The 16987-nt window shown below is 40.7% G+C and overlaps 2 protein-coding genes and 1 long non-coding RNA gene across 3 annotated transcripts; 2 read left to right on the top strand and 1 right to left on the bottom strand.

Annotated features, from left to right (window-relative positions):
• The first annotated feature begins 793 nt into the window (after positions 1-793).
• Positions 794-8027, top strand: LOC119009434. Its single transcript, XR_005071735.1, has 3 exons — positions 794-1059; positions 2464-2556; positions 7863-8027. It is a non-coding gene; the product is annotated as an uncharacterized LOC119009434 (long non-coding RNA).
• A 1894-nt stretch (positions 8028-9921) lies between these two features.
• lrrc59 (leucine rich repeat containing 59) lies at positions 9922-14449 on the top strand. Its single transcript, XM_037082464.1, has 8 exons — positions 9922-10120; positions 10255-10366; positions 10500-10559; positions 11047-11205; positions 11683-11787; positions 11872-11944; positions 12029-12220; positions 12368-14449. The coding sequence occupies exons 2-8, from the start codon at positions 10265-10267 to the stop codon at positions 12649-12651; spliced, it is 975 nt and encodes a 324-aa protein (XP_036938359.1). The 5' UTR covers positions 9922-10120; positions 10255-10264; the 3' UTR covers positions 12652-14449.
• Positions 14450-16975, bottom strand: nat9 (N-acetyltransferase 9 (GCN5-related, putative)). The gene is made up of 6 exons (XM_037082468.1): positions 16773-16975; positions 16163-16272; positions 15807-15947; positions 15576-15635; positions 15302-15396; positions 14450-14986 (listed from the first exon to the last, which is right to left on the bottom strand). Exons 1-6 carry the CDS (start codon positions 16847-16849, stop codon positions 14840-14842), a joined length of 630 nt encoding a protein of 209 aa, XP_036938363.1. The 5' UTR covers positions 16850-16975; the 3' UTR covers positions 14450-14839.
• Positions 16976-16987: the final 12 nt, after the last annotated feature.

Genomic DNA, 16987 nt, shown 5'->3' with positions numbered 1-16987 from the left:
AGCCGTTTCTTTATAATTTGGTGGCCTGCTCCCGCTGGCATTAAGTAATGCACGCTGAAGACAGAAAAAAGAGCGTGTACTGCTGCACGATTCCCCAGACAAAGACTGAGATGACGGTCCGCTTCTGGAGCTGGCTGACGAAAATGTCCACATGAGCCATGATGCAATGAAATAGTTTCGGGAAGAAGCTGAAAGTATCATCGTCCAGTAGCTGAAGAGAATTTTTTCTCCAGTTCTTCCAGCTGCTCTACACTCTGGCGATGATGTCACGCATGCAATACACACCCATTATAAAATCAGAAGAAGGCCTAAAAATCCGTAAAACTAAAACTGTGATGATTTGGAAACCGTAAGAGATTTTTAAAAACTGAATACATGCCCAACAGTTCAAGGTCTTCTCACTCTTTAAAAGGTGGAATAGTATCTGTAGCTCAAAGTATGAAGCACAAGAAGAGGTTGAAAGTCGATGAGTTTTGAAGAGGATTTTAAGATTTTCCCATTTACTTTCCATTCAAACTAATCAGACTGCGACCAGATCGCCATCTATTGGCCGATTTGCACCAAATTTTACACAGAGCCTCATCAGTCCATGGAACACAATTATGAACATTTACGTGATAATCAGACCATATTTTGTTTAGATGTGCAAGATTGTCTGCTTTCAACACAATATGCAGGAATTTTGTTGCAGGTTCCCTGCTCGGGCCCTAATAAAGAATCGCTTCAAAAACAATAGGGTCCTCGCAGGTTCCCTGCTCGGGCCCTAATAAAGGATCCATGGCGGGACTCAAACCCAGAGCAGAAGCAAAGCCTCCATTCACATCCTGCTCTACCACCTGAGCTAAACACCATTATGAGTTCACACTGGATGAATAAACACAATGAGTCCCGCCCACAGACTTTCTGACGAATGCAGGTGGAGCGCGCCGAAAAGGGGCGGTCTCGCTCGTTTCCCGCGTGAAATTAGTGGATTTCCCTCCAAAACTGTAGATGTGTATTTAAATAGCTGTTGGATCGTCACTCTGGTTCCAGCGGCTCTACTCTGAGGACACGAATACGGTCAGTAAACGCTTCTGTACGAATCTGCTTTATGTGTGTGCTTACCTGCTCAGTTCAGGTGTGTTCATGTCTGTGTGGGAGTTGTATAGATATCAGGTGATAAGCCCAGGTGATGTTCCTTTATATCAAAGAGCTCCACATTGCAAAGTAACCTCCATGTTGTCTCAGCCTAGTGCCGGTTAAAATGGAGCCAGCCTCCCTCTCATGTCCGTCAGATTTGTTTTTGCCTCAAATGTTTCTGAAATAACTCTGAACACGAAACTGTAGACGTCTCGTGTAACTGTTTAGTGTTGAGATAAATTCGGCTGGAACATAATTCTGTAATTACATCCACTTAAACGCGCCGCGGACTGTATGTTTTGCCCAATGCACCAAACTCCATTGTGATTTTGGCCGTTTTATATCTGCGGTGTTTATTACATGAACACTGCACAGTTAAGTAAATTTGGGTCACTGTCTCAGAACAAGTCGCTAGTTTCGTTAAATTCGGCTTGAAGTATTATTTATTTATTTATTATTTTAAACGGCATGAAAGCTGGTTAGCTAACGTTTACTGGTCAGTTTAAGTCAGTGGTTATGTTAGCTAGCTGAGTTTAAATTTGTTGGAGATGCAATGCAAGGTTTGGAAACATGTTACCAGCGGCTCAGCTGCTTTATTAACGGGCTACTGACACTATAATGAGCTTATAAAGACGTCTGGGTCATTTCATCGTTGTGTTTTTACAGACGGGTTTGCATGTTAGCTAAGGTGTGTGTCTGTTGGAGAGTGTTAGCATGACGCCATTATCGTGCTGTGTAATGTTAGCTTGTTAATACTATCATCTTTACAGCTGAATATCTGAGTACAGCACAGTTAGCTAACAGGCTCCAGGTGCTCAATAATGTCTCAGTATGTTAGTATGTCAGCATCTAGAAGGTCATTTTGAGCAGCTAATGTAGTTTATACACAAAATAAGCAGCCTCATTGTAGCTGCACAGCATGTATTCAGTGTGTTTGTCTCAGTTCTGGTTTAATGTGTTACTGCAATCACTGCACTGTGTGTCAAAAGATAGACTTTGAAATCATATTACTCGTGTATAAAGCTCTTAATGTTCTCAGAACTTATTACATTTGGTTTACATTTGTTTTACCTTTAAAAAACACATTTATTAAATCAGATGAAAGTAGATTTTATAGTGCAGAGTGATGTGAGACTCCTGAGGTGATGTCATGCACGTGGTCACAGACCGCTATATCATTCTTTATTATGAAATGATAATCCTGTAAGAAATCCCATTTTGCCAGATGTGTCTATACTCTGTCCATACATCTTTTTTCTGCTTACAATCAGAATATGTGTATACACACAGACATATATGCATGTAGTCATCATGTTATACTAAAGTGCCTCCTCCTCTCTCCAGGTGAACAGTGGGACTTGTCTTCAGCTTCAGGTGGAACAGCTCTGACCTGTATGGTGATCAGACCCGGAGAGGAGACACACCTGGTCCAACCAGGTCAGTGCAATATAGGTGCAAAAATTAGAGGCAGAAAGTGTGAGTTTTGTCAATTTCTGCTCATTAATACTCTATGATCAGTAAATGATTTTAGAGGATAGTCGAGTCTCATTCACAGGTCGTTGAATACCGACAGTTTGGGTTGGCAGAAGCCATGACAGTGTCACTGTTGGGACACTAGTCTCTCTCCCTCTTTTTCTGTTTGTCTTTAAAAAAGCTAATTAAAAAGGCAAACAAATTTGCAAGCAAGCAATGTACAGGTTAGTTCAATGGGGAATAAAAGAAGGAAGTCATAGTATTTTAATATTTACTAAGTGCGATATTGTAGCCAGCTGGCATTGTTTCAGTTTAACGAACACCTGCATTTATATATATTATGAATTATATAATTATATTTTATTTAACATGTATATCTCCACTGTTCAGCCACAACATTAAAACAACTGACAAGTGAAGTGAACATTGATCATCTTGTTACAATCAAATGTTCTGCTGGGAAACTTTGAGTTCTGTCATTTCTGTGGATTCTCTTTGACAAACACAGCCACCCAAACACCGTTCAGACCAACTGCACCCCCTCATGGCAAAGAACCCAAGGCCTCAAACTGGTCTTCTCATTGTCCAGATCCCACTTCAGCTGAGCATCTGCTGGATGCGCCAGAACCAACTCCAATCCATGTTGGGGCCCCCATGGATCGGTCTTGGCTCTGACTGCATCCAGTGGAAGCTCAGTTGGATTGAGATCTGGGGAATCTGGAGGTCATGTTGACACCTTGAGCTCTTTCCCACGTTCCTCGGGTCGTTCCTGAGCAGTTTTTGCAGCATTGCAGGCGCGTTGTCCTGCAGGGGGCGCACTGCCACCAAGGAGTGCTGCTGCCATGAGGGCGTGTACTTGGTCTGCAGCTGTGTTTGGGTGACTGGTGTTTGTCAAAGAGACATCCACACGAATGCTGGGACCCATAGTTTCACAGCCGAACATGACATTGGAACAAAATCATCCATGTTATTTATTTCACCTGTCACTGTTATAATGATATGACTCTCAGTGTATACACATGTTAAATACTCTATATATGTCTAAAATATCTATATGTCTATATTTCCTCTCAGTAAATCAAAATCTGATTGACCTGATTTGATTTGATAAAGCAAAACCTGTTTGAAATACTTGTACTTCCTTTGAACCCTGTTGGTTTTTAGCTGGGACTTTTACATTTAAATGGACAGCTTCATTTATGTAGATTCAACACTAACATTAGCCTCGGCGTATTCCCCTAGCAGGCCACTAATAAGGATCCTATTCAGTTTCTGACGTGCAGCTGTGTGGTGGTGAAGTTTTTGGTTTAGAAGCGGTTCTTGTGGTCACATTCATGGTAGAGGTGCAGCAAACTGAGCTGTAAACACCAGCAGAATGACCGGAGACATGTTAATTTTTGGTGGCTTGTGTAAGGTTTGTTAGCAGTAGCATTCTTATTCATGGTAGAAGTGCAGCGGATTGAGAGCTACGACACCAGCAGAACTGAGCTGAGACGTGTTGTTTTGGAGGCCTTGTGGTGTAGAGCTTTCTGGGGACAAAAGTTCAGTAAGAGCAGTCCCGTTGTTAGTGGTCTGCCAGGCTTACCTGGTGTTATTGTAATTTATAGTTTAACTTGGCCAGACTTCAGCTATCTTCAATGGCAAATGCCCGAGTGCAGTCCATCGGAGCTGTAAGCAGTGTTTTCCATGAATGGCAGTAGTCAGGCCTTTGATCAGTTGCTGGTATTGGTAATAGCGTATCTTACGAGCCCTCGTGCGATCCCGCCAACTTACAGGTCCCTCATGTTCAGACACCTATGGTTGGTAGAAGCGTTCACATAGTGTGCGTGTTTAGCTTGGGCTTCGGCCTGGCTAGGGACATGCTCAGGGCCACGGTAGAAGCTAGCCTGACGCCACTAAAGCGGCTTGGATCTCTGCCCTCAACTGTCCATGACGATTTCCCTCGCGAGTTCAGTGTGTATGGGCGCGATGCCTTTGCTTGAAGATAATGTTGAACCTCTGTGATAAAACTAAATGAAAACAATTGCAGGAATTCATTTTCTTTGCAACTGTGTGCAACAGCATCCTGCTTGATAACACCAAGCAGAGATCATTACAAAGCTGTTACAGGGCCCTCGGCCTTAATGCCCAGCAGACCACTGATAACGATCTGAATGTGTTGTGGTGACATTTTTTCTTTGGAAGCAGTTGTTGTTGTTGTTGTCATGTTAATGGTAGAGATGTAGTGAAATGATAGCTACAGATACTTTGAGTGGTTGTTAATTTGTCTGAGTACTTCTGAGTGTATTGAAGGTTTGTTTTTAGTTCTTGTACATGTGCATTTGAGCGCGCAACTGTGTGCTCAGAGAGTGCTTGATAAGCTTTATGAAGCCTTTGGAGTTGTTGTCTTGTGAACTGATAGCTAGGAACAGCTTGAGCGGTTGTTAGTTATTTTGCACCCTTCGGAGTGTATTGAAGGTTTGTTTTTAGTTCTTGTACATGTGCACTTGAGCGCGCAACTGTGTGCTCAGAGAGTGCTTGATAAGCTTTATGAAGCCTTTGGAGTTGTTGTCTTGTGAACTGATAGCTACAAACAGCTTGAGCGGTTGTTAGTTATTTTGCACCCTTCGGAGTGTATTGAAGGTTTGTTTTTAGTTCTTGTACATCTGCACTTGAGTGCGCAACTGTGTGCTCAGAGAAAGCTTGATGAGCTTTATGAACCCTCGGAAGTTGTTGTTCTGCTGGCGAAAACATCGTGGTATGAAGCTTTTCAGGCTAACATTGTTAGCTAAACAATGTTGAGTGCCATAAGCTACAATAGCCAGTTCGCCACTGTAGAGTTCCAGGCACCAAAGGTCAGTAATAGCAATCCAGTTGTTTGTGGTCAGGCTTGTGTGAACTGACCAACCAGACCAGACTTAAGTCCCACCTCAAAACCCATAGGATTCAAGGAGAGTTTTTACAGCCACTGGATAATCACAAAAAATGTATATAAAAAATGTATCTTGAAATAAAATGTAATTGAAAATACATGTCTTCTCACTGTTAACAACTTGACTCTCTATGAGTCCTGTTAATAGCTCACAAAGTGCGTTATTTGACGACCTGAGAATGAGACTCAAAAAGCAGCTGTCTTTGTACAGAATTGCTTTATAAGTATGCCGGCATCATGCAATATATCAATTAATTAATAATTGTCCTCCATAATGCAGGACACTGGCTTGTCTCACATGGCCTCTCTAAGATCTCAACTTTCTGCTTTTAATGCTGATTAACTTAATCTATAATAATACATCATGTTTCATCAGCAAATGTTTAATATTGATATGAATCGACAAAGTAACTAGTAACTAAAGCTGTCAGACAAAGTACTGTGAAAGTATGAATAATATAGTTAAAACTAAATTTATGCAAAATATGAAAATTATTTAACATATATATATATATATATATACACTGTTCAGTTGAAACATTAAAACAACTGACAAGTGAAGTGAACATTGATCATCTTGTTACAATCAAATGTTCTGCTGGGAAACTTTGAGTTCTGTCATTTCTGTGGATTCTCTTTGACAAACACAGCCACCCAAACACCGTTCAGACCAACTGCACCCCCTCATGGCAAAGAACCCAAGGCCTCAAACTGGTCTCCTCATTGTCCAGATCCCACTTCAGCTGAGCATCTGCTGGATGCGCCAGAACCAACTACCATCCATGTTGGGGCCCCCATGGATGGTTCTTGGCTCTGACTGCATCCAGTGGAAGCTCAGTTGGATTGAGATCTGGGGAATCTGGAGGTCATGTTGACACCTTGAGCTCTTTCCCACGTTCCTCGGGTCGTTCCTGAGCAGTTTTTGCAGCGTTGCAGGCGCGTTGTCCTGCTGGGGGGGCACTGCCACCAAGGAGTGCTGCTGCCATGAGGGGGTGTACTTGGTCTGCAGCTGTGTTTGGGTGACTGCTGTTTGTCAAAGAGACATCCACATGAATGCTGGGACCCATAGTTTCACAGCCGAACATGACATTGGAACACAATGATCCATGTTATTTATTTCACCTGTCACTGGTTCTAATGTTGTGGCTCTCAGTGTTTACACGTGTTAACTGCTTTTTACAGACACACTCAAAACCTCCCAAAAAAGGCTAAAAACTTCCACAAATACAAACAAAACCTCCACAAATACACAAAACATTCTCAAATATACTCAAACCTCCACAAAAAACTTTAACAAATTCACTAAAAATTTCCATAAATTCACTAAAAACTTCCACAAATATACACAATACCTCCACAAATACAGTCAAACCTCCACAAATCCACAAAACGTCCATAAATTCACTAAAACTTCCACAAATATACACAAAACCTCCACAAATACCCTCAAACCTCCACAAATACAGAAAAAACTTAAACAAATTCACAAAAAATTTCCATAAATTCACTAAAAACTTCCACAAATATACACAAAACCTCCACAAATACACTCAAACCTCCACAAATACACAAAACATCCATAAATTCACAAAAAATTTCCATAAATTCACTAAAACTTCCACAAATATACACAAAACCTCCACAAATACACAAAAAGTCCATAAATTCACTAAAACTTCCACAAACATACACAAAACCTCCACAAATACACTCAAACCTCCACAAATCCAGAAAAACTTTAACAAATTCACTAAAAATTTCCATAAATTCACTAAAAACTTCCACAAATATACACAAAACCTCCACAAATACACAAAAAGTCCATAAATTCACTAAAACTTCCACAAACATACACAAAACCTTCACAAATACACTCAAACCTCCACAAATCCAGAAAAACTTTAACAAATTCACTAAAAATTTCCATAAATTCACTAAAAACTTCCACAAACATACACAAAACCTCCACAAATACACTCAAACCTCCACAAATCCAGAAAAACTTTAACAAATTCACTAAAAATTTCCATAAATTCACTAAAAACTTCCACAAATATACACAAAACCTCCACAAATACACAAAAAGTCCATAAATTCACTAAAACGTCCACAAACATACACAAAACCTCCACAAATACACTCAAACCTCCACAAATCCACAAAAAACTTATACAAATTCATTAAAAATTTCCATTAATTCACTAAAAACTTCCACAAATCGACACAAAACCTCCGCAATTACACAAACCTTCACAAATATACTCAAACCTCCACAAATTCACTAAAAACTTCCACAAATAGACACAAAACCTGCACAAGAGACGTGAAACTACCACTGCTCTTCTTTCTCATCTTGCAGGTGATGGACAGTTGAAAGGACGAATCACCAAGATGAGCCAATCAATGGAGACGAGCCGCCACAGGAGCCTGAACCTGTACTTCACGAGGGGGATCAAACATGGCTGATATATCTGCAGTTCACTGCTTGTTTCTCCAGAACGAGAGCAGCCAGGAGCTGAAAGTTGTGGGCAGAGGAACAGGCTGCTGAGGACGAGTTGGACGACGGTTTCCCGAAATGAATCCTGATTTCCTGTAAGTCAAGTTTTTTGGACTGACATGTTGTTCTCAGACTGTGAGACTCCCGAACATCCTCATCAAAATAGACTCTTTGGTTTCTGTCCGTCTGTGATGAAGCATCAAATGAGTCTCTTGTGAAACAGACCTGGTTCAGTTTGTTCACTTAATTCACATCATCTTTCTACAAACTCCCCTGTTTTTTATTGGCATTTTGCTTTTATTAAAGCAGAGAAGATGGAAACAATTAGGCAGCTACCGACCTACTCATCCTGTACGAGAAGCTTGGTTTTTTAAACTGAGTACTTACTAATAACAAATAGAAGATGAGACCTGGTGAGCAGAAATGTACTAATTTGAAAAAAAATCAAATGAGAAAACATTTAAAAATATGTAATGAAGAATATTTTCGATATTTTTTTCTTTGTAACCAAATGGAATCAAAATAAAGACATTTTCTTTGTAACTGTGTGACTGAAATGACTTATGTGACTGGTGCTTCTTGTCAACACCGTTTAGCTCTTGTGTGGGACATTTAATGTCTTAAATGTAGGCCACATGTTCACACCTTCACATCTAAATGTTGTTTAAAGTCTTATTTCACCTCTCAACTTTGTTTTTATTCCAACTGTGTTATGTTATTGTATACAGAATCGCATCCTCGCCCGTGGAGAAAGTGTTGCAGAATAACTGCAGACAAAGTGAACCAGAACATACAGTTCACATCAGCAGTTACGTCATATCATTCTCAATTATTAATTGATTATTATTATTATTATTTAGCTGTTTTATTAAACTTTACAAGGGGGACAAACGTACAACATCTAAACTGCTCTCACAGTTAACATATAAACCTTGACAGTGGTTTACTTTTAATTTATTATGTTAATATTTATTTTTGTAAGGAGCAATATTTTAAATAATCTAGTGTGTGGTTCTTTGACCTTAAATGTTCAGCTGCTAGGACAGGATTTAAGTGACAGAGCTGACATGATGTCATCTCTGTTTGTCGGTCAACATTTGAGGTGATGAGGGCGGCACATGACCAGGATGTATGTCTTATTGACCTTATTTATAAAAATAATAATATGTATAATAATATATTTATTTTTAGAGCACTTTTAAAAACAGTTTACGTATTTAGTTTCATTATGATTTTGATGATTTACCACACAGGCAGTATATATATATATATATATATATATATATATATATATATATATATATATATATATATATATATATATATATATATATATATATATATATATACACACATATCCATCCCTAACCCTAACTTGATGTTGTGTGTATATGTGTGTTGTATATATGTATATGTATATGAATGTATATATATGTGTGTGTGTGTGTGTGTGTGTGTGTGTGTGTGTGTGTGTGTGTATATATGTTTATATGTTTATATTTGCCCTTATATTTTGATTGTATTTGTACTTGAATGTATGCGCTGCTATGATAATAATAATTTCCCCTCTGGGATTAATAAAATTAACTAACTGTCTATCTATTGTCATGTCATTACAAGCTACATCATAGAAGGTGCAGGTCTCTTGTGTTTCATATGACTGACAATACAAGTTATTCCTATCTCATAATATATCAGACTTCAATCTTGTGTCTGCCTGCTCATCACTGTGTCCACAGACATTTGTGTATTTAAAAAGATTGAGGCTATTTCATTGTTACTAACTAACTAAAAAGCAGTGTAATGTGCCGAAAGTAACGTATCACTTTAAAATGAAGGTAACTTGGTATGTAATGTATTTCAGTTGCCCAGCCGTGTTCTTGCTGTACCTGCAGGGTGTCGTGTGTCCTCCGGTCCTGCGGGCGGCGCTGTTCGCTTTGACGTCACCGCGCTGTCGCTCAATCTGTGACGTGGATTTTCATTGAGGCAGTCAGTGCTGCCAAATACACAGACTCACCGACGTCCCACAGCTTCTGTCTGCTAACTTTCTCCGCATTTAGAAGTCGGGACAGTGATCGTCGTCCCTTCGTTCATCGCTCGTCGACACACGTCGGTCACAGGTGAGCAGATCCGGTCAGACGTGGACGTTCAGGAGGCTTCTTCAGTAACCGCAGTACCAACTGTTAAAATTCACAAGAATTCACTCGTGTGAGCGTTTATACTTAACTTTAACTCCACTGTGTGTTTCTCTCAGAGACTCCAGAATGAGTAAAAACAGCAAAGTGTTGAACCTGAAGGATAAAATCAGCGGGAATGAGATGGACCTGAGCCTGTGTAACCTCACCGAGGTGCCCGTCAGAGAGCTGGTGAGCTGGGTGAACATCCCGGATCATGTGAAGTGCAGACACGAGGCTGTGCTGCTGTGTGGCCTCATGTTTCTGTGTTAAAATGCTTCTGAAAATGTATTAAACTTTGCTTATTCTTTCATTTATCCAACAGGCTTTATTCACCAAAGCAACTGTACTGGACCTTTCTTGTAACAACATCACCTCCCTCCCTGTAAGTACAGTCACATATACTGAATTAAAACGCATCATTTCACTCCAAACATGATGTTTTCCTGCTTCTGGGCCTTTTTAAATTGAAGCATTGTGTGCTGATGGTCCCTCAGTGAGAGCAGCTCAACTGTTTTCTCTGATTGTCTAATTTGAAGGATCTTTATAGGTGTGAAGAGATAAAAAACAGTTTGAAACCACTAGTGTAAATGTTCCTAATATTTCAATTGAAAGTAAAAGATTTGTCATTAAAGTTAAAGAGGTGGAAAGTAACAAAATAACCTTTTATTTCTCCTCCTCACATTTCCCAAACAGCCTGATTACTTTAGCTTTAATGCATCTGAGGGGAATTATCCATTATTTTTATTTTGTGTCATTGCAAAGGGGAATGATAATATTCTATTAACATGGATTTTAACTCTTTGTTGGGCCATCTGTCTTTTAGCCTGACCTATGTCACTTTTCTCTTTGGCTCTGTTTCTTTCATGTAGCCAGAGTTCTGCAACCTGACCCACCTGGTGAAGGTGGACCTGAGTAAAAACCAGTTGACCTGTCTGCCAGACGACCTGGGGAACCTGAGCAGCCTTCAACATCTGGACCTCTACAACAACAAGCTGAATGTCCTGCCTGTCAGCTTCTCTCAGCTCAGGGTTGGTGCCGGACACAAGCACACTGATTCCTGCTGACTAACCGCTCATACTTCAGAGAGGAAATAGTCTTGGGACCAATATTAGATGCTTGTAAAATCATCAAGTATTTTTCACATCTTCAGGCAGCTTGATACCAGTCTCACTCTTCTTTAGTAGTTTTAATATGCTTAGCACAAAGATTGGAAGTGGCCAAGAGGTGAAATATCAGCCGACCAGCAGCTCTGAAGTTTGAACTGGTAATTTGTGAGTTTGAACAGAGCTTGGAAATCTGTTTACTGTCTTCCTGCTAATTGGCTGCAGCTTCACATTTACATATAGTGCTGACCTCTGCTGATAGATTTCTGTACTCGGCACTTCAGTGTATCAGTTGTCAGAAACTGATATCCATGCAGAGTCAACTGAGTTAAACATCATATCCTTTCTTGCATGATGAGGCTTTGTTCTGACCTTGTTCTCTGTGTGTGTCTTTGCTCTCAGAGTCTGAAGTGGTTGGATCTGAAGGATAACCCGCTGGAGGCCGGCCTGGCCAAGGCAGCAGGGGACTGTCTGGATGAGAAGCAGTGCAAACAGTGTGCCACCAAGGTGAGAGAGAAAGAAAGCCCACGGACTGAGAGGAGATGAATAAAACAGGCATCAGTTTGTGGAACTCAAGGTTTTTTCTTCCAGGTTCTGCAGCACATGAGGGACATCCAGGAAGAGGTCGATCGCACACGAGAGAAACGCCTTCTGAGGGAAAAAGGTGTGTAGGTTTGCATTTATGAGGTCTCAAGTGCCGCAAACATTTAATCTAATATAATTTGTCTTCTTCCTTACCCTCCAACAGAGCTGGAGAAGAAGAGGGAGGCGAAGCAGAGGGAGCGGGAGGCCAGAGAGAGGGAGGCTCGTAAACGGGAGAAGGCGGAGGAGAAGGAGAAGAGGAGGAAAGAGTACAACGCTCAGATGGCGGCTGCAGCAGCTCGGGAGCAACAGAAGAAGAAGAGCGAGGAGAAGAAGAAGAAGAATGGACAGGCAGCAGGTGAGACTGAAGGTCTGGATAATGGACCTCTTAAAGGGATAGTCCTTTTTTTTTCTTCAACGATGAAGTAAAACATCAAGAGAGTACAGAATTTGTTTTTACTGTTTTCTGAGTTGCTTTAATGTCGCTTACTCTCGCTTCACACAGCAGATAAAAAGGTCGCTGTAGAATCGACAGCAAAACCTCGACGGTCTCTCATTGGCCTGGTGTTCAAGCTCCTCCTCCTGCTGCTTCTGGGATTGGCTGGAGTCGCGGCCACCTGCCGACTGACAGACCTGCAGAAGGAAGCCATGTGCGTGCCGGTCAACGTCGCCGTGGACGACGGCCTCACCTGGGCCAAAGAGCAGGAGGGCGTGGTCAGACAGCTGGTGCAAAATCTGTCAACTGCAGCGAAGGAGTTTCTTGAGTCAACGCAAGCGACCAAGAACTAAACTCTCATCTGCCTCCATCTGCTTCAGGAGCTGCAGGCTTTCCTTCCTGTGAATCCTGGGATTTATTATTTTTTTTTTTAATCTGCTGAAATCATGAATCTCGTTAAGATGGGCAACGCTGCATCGCCCTCACCCTCTGTGTTTGAGGGTGCTGGGAGGTGAAGAGTCTGTGCAGAGAGACGAAGGGGGATGGACAGATGTGTTCAAATCATCTTAAATTCCTATGGAATTGTTGTCACTCTTGTACCCTCTTTGTACTACAGCCTGTTTTTAAAAAAACAACACATCATCTTTAATGCCTCCCTGTCGCCCGTGTTCTGCACTGTGGCCTGAACACAGAGCTGGTTTGTGTTTCGGTGAATTACACGGAGCGTGGGTTGTATTTAAGAGATGTTCAGTGAAATGTCAGGTGGCCCTGTCTGTGCTGCACCGGAGTGTCGAGTCACATGTCAGCTGCCAGTCAGAGCTGAGCATCAGTCGGTGTTTGGCAGTCTGAGCATGTGCAGCGAAGGCTGTGTGAATGTAGAACTCACTCGTCTGTGGCCTCCTCTGTCTTTATAGTCTTACATCAGTCAAAGCAGCTAAATCTCACAGCTAAAACACATCAGCCCAACTGATACATGAGTGGATTTTTTTTAATCTTTTCCCGGATATAAATAATGCTATCAGGCTAACAACTAACAAGAAAGTGAAGCACAGAAAGTTATATTTGAGGTCTTTAAGGCGTTGTCCACGTTTACAGATATTTATCCCTGTCATAAAAAAAGATTAAACATAATTCTGTCCACAAGACCATTATGCCAAGAACACCAAAACAATTCAACAACAGGTCGATCAACAAGAGAAGGACAATTCTGAACATGCGTAGCAAATTTTTCCTATTTAAACAAAATGATTCAAAGCAGTTCTTAGACCTCACAGTGCAAATTAAACATTTGCATTGGTGCTAACCAACCAAACCACTAGTGCTCTGTTGTTGTTTCAGGCGGCTGCTCATCATAAAAAACATCGGCCTTGGCAAGTTGAAGTGATGATGTATTTATTTTCCAGATGCTTCTGTTTACACGCCCATACAGACGCATCGTTCTGAGAAATTCTAGCTTTATTTTATAAATCTCTGTTTAAGTGACTGAGAGGCCAAAACACAAAAGAAAATCTATAGTTTTGCAAAACATCAGACAAGTGTGGACGAGGCCTTTGGTACAGTGTTGTTATCAGATCGACTGTCCACCAGAGAGCAAAATGTCTGTTCGGTCCTCAGTATTATACTGCAATGATAAATCAATACACAAATTTAGTTGTTGATTATTTGTTTCTGTTGATTGATGGACCAATTAGTTGAATAATTATTTCAGCTTTGGTTTATCTTAAAAAAAATCATCTGATAAATTATAATTTGTTTTTCTGACCTTTCAAACAGTCACATCTGTGTTGGCCTCAAGTGTTTACTGTTCTCTATGAAAAGATCTGTGTTTGAAGAACCACATCAGTAAAGTGCTGCGGTCAGGATCCTTAAATCATCTGGTGAATTAGGATTGTGTGCTGATCTGGAACAAACAGTCCAATGTCTTAATTTCCTCTAATCAGTCAACATCACGAACTACAGAATTAAGAGACGCATGTCAGATTATTTTACTCTTCTTTCAGTTAAACTTGTGACTTCTGATCTGATTTTTATTTGTTGGGACGTCTTGATGCAAAAAAAAGAGGAAGCTGCCTTTGCTGCTGCGGTTGTTGTACAGCTCTGTCCATGCTCAAACATTGTCAGCGTCAATAAATGGCTATGCACTGCAAGAAATATTTGAACAATGAGATTTATTTTATGTTCTGCAAACATATTTTGAAGAATCAGCCTTCAATCCAGTGATGCAGAATCCTGAACATTTTCGCTTTTGTCACTTGGAAAACATGAATCTGCTCCAACAGCGTCTTTTTCTACAGCTGTGTTGTTCTTGACTTTCTTTGTTGCAGTTCCTCTTCACTGAGGTTTAAGTATTTTTCTGTAGTTGTTCATCATCATTTAAACTTCCCTCTTCTGCGAGCTTCATTCTCACAGCTCCTGTGGACACATTACACAGCAGGCGCCACCTCCTCCCTGATCCCAACACAGTATTTCCACATCACCTCCTGTTGTGTGCTTCGTGCGTTGTCCCGACCTGATCGTCCAGAGTTCGTGCGGTAAAACAGTTTATGAAACCGGTTCTCGTCTGTCGCTGCAGGTCTGTCTGTAGTCTCTCTCCTTCACGTCGGCCATGTCTTCCAGCAGCCTCGTCCGAACTGACTCGTCCACGGTCATCTCGAGCGTCACCTCTTTGAACACCTTACACACCGACACCTGCAGCAGACACGAGGATGATTCTCAGCAGGGCTTCACACTAACTTTTGGATTTGTATTATTGCTGCATCTTACTGAAACTTTTAGGAGCAAATGCAATTTCATTTTTCTGTCATGGCTGAATCATAAATCCTGAGGTAATGAAAAGACAATTTAAAGCTGTCCAGGAGTTTTTGATGGTAGGCTGCAGCACCTATCAAAACTGGATAATATAAATAGATGCTTCTTTATATAAAACTTTGTCGCATTGTCTCCAAAAATGCAACTAGAAGTTTGCAGTCTGGAGAACAGTGTGGCATCCTCTGATCCTCTCACCTCCTGGAAGTCGAGCTTCTTGAACATGGCGATGCTGACCTGGTTGTCCAGTCCAATTTTTACTTGAAACTTTCTGATTCCAAGTTTGGTGACTCCTGGTGGAAGAAAACACACTTTTCACAAACTACTATTCACTAAATGTCACCAGATTTGTTGAAGTGTTTGAAAGCTTTATAAATTCGAAGGCATCAAAGAACTTTGGAACTACATGTGATTATTGCATCTTTCTGACATAATAAAAAATAAAACACGCCTTCAGAAATATTCTGCTCACCGTAACACATCATCATGCGTGTCACCTCTTTCCCGATGCCTTTGCCTCTGTAGCTGGGCTCTGTTAAAAACAAGAAACGTCAAGGAACTAAAATACACAACAACTGCAGGAAAATAGTGTCAAACCAGAGAGATACCTGAGGAGAAATGAGCGCCGTGTTGAAAACAAATCACACCTTAACTGATGTTTGAACATTTAATTATTTCTCAGGACAAAAACGTTGGCCGTCACCTGCTATCATGATCTCCAGCTCAGCCAGCGACGGGTTGGTGGGGTCAGTCAGGAAGATGTTGACATCTCCCACCATGCACTGCTCCTCTTCTACACTGGTGTCCGCCCACCGCTGCTTGTCTAAGATGATGAATGTGCACTCTAGAAAGATATAAATTAAGAAATAATATTTAAAAAAAAGTTTTATTTTCTTGTTTTCATTTCACCAGTAAATGGCAAGAAAGTATGACAAATCTGAAGGATGAAGGTCTGAAGGTTTATCGAAGACTAACAGTCACTTTAAACCTGAAACAAGCTCTTCAGAGAATTTTTGAAGCCTGAACAAAGTGTTATTTTGTGGGCAGATGTCTCCTTACTGTCGTCGTCTTCCCTCCAGCTCTTCTGCATGTCGTACTCCTGTTCCAGGGTCAGCGGCTCTGAAGCCGTCAGCTGCTGCAGCTCAGGAGACTTCATCCACTCATGATACCTGAAACAGTTCCAGAAAAGACTGAAGCTGGTTTCTGATTCACAGCTTCTGATTTGACAGTGAAGAGAAACATACAAAGATTCTGGTTCTCTGGTAAATAATGAAACACGACTTTTGCTTTTAACAGTATTTCTACACTGTATTTTTACTTAGAATTAGTAAAAAGTCTGAATATTTCTTCTGCCAACTGACTGTAACATTAATATAAGAACCACATGGTTGATTTTTAGATGAATTCATCATTTAATTACAGTTTAAATCACACTCAGCCATGTGAATGAATAATCATATTAAATTGGTATAATTTATCTTTAATTAAGCTACAGCTCATCATGTTTAACTATAAATTGGAATAATAACAGCATATTTACAAAACGTGTTAACACCCTGTTGACCAGAGGACCTCAGGAGGTGAACAGATGAAAGAATTAGAGGGAATGAATACAATAAAAGAGAAGAAACTGAGAGAATGAATGAAAACAGCAGACTGTTTTGTTCACCTGGGCACGTGCTCTGCGTTGTAAGGCACCAGCACGACTCTCTGTCCCTCCAGTGACGTGTTCTCATTAATCCTCATGACGTCAAAACAAATAAAAACCACACATATGAAAGAAAAATAACTTTTTTAACACAGCTTCGCCTCTGCCTCCATGATGCCAGCTCAACTTCCGGTTCAACAGTCGCTGGCTCAAACTGCGGCTGCGCGAACTGACGC

The sequence above is a fragment of the Acanthopagrus latus genome, chromosome 20, assembly GCF_904848185.1.
Source record: "Acanthopagrus latus isolate v.2019 chromosome 20, fAcaLat1.1, whole genome shotgun sequence".
NCBI classification, from domain to species: domain Eukaryota; kingdom Metazoa; phylum Chordata; class Actinopteri; order Spariformes; family Sparidae; genus Acanthopagrus; species Acanthopagrus latus.
Note: the sequence above shows the minus strand (reverse complement) of the source record. Positions and strands in the feature narration are given on the sequence as shown.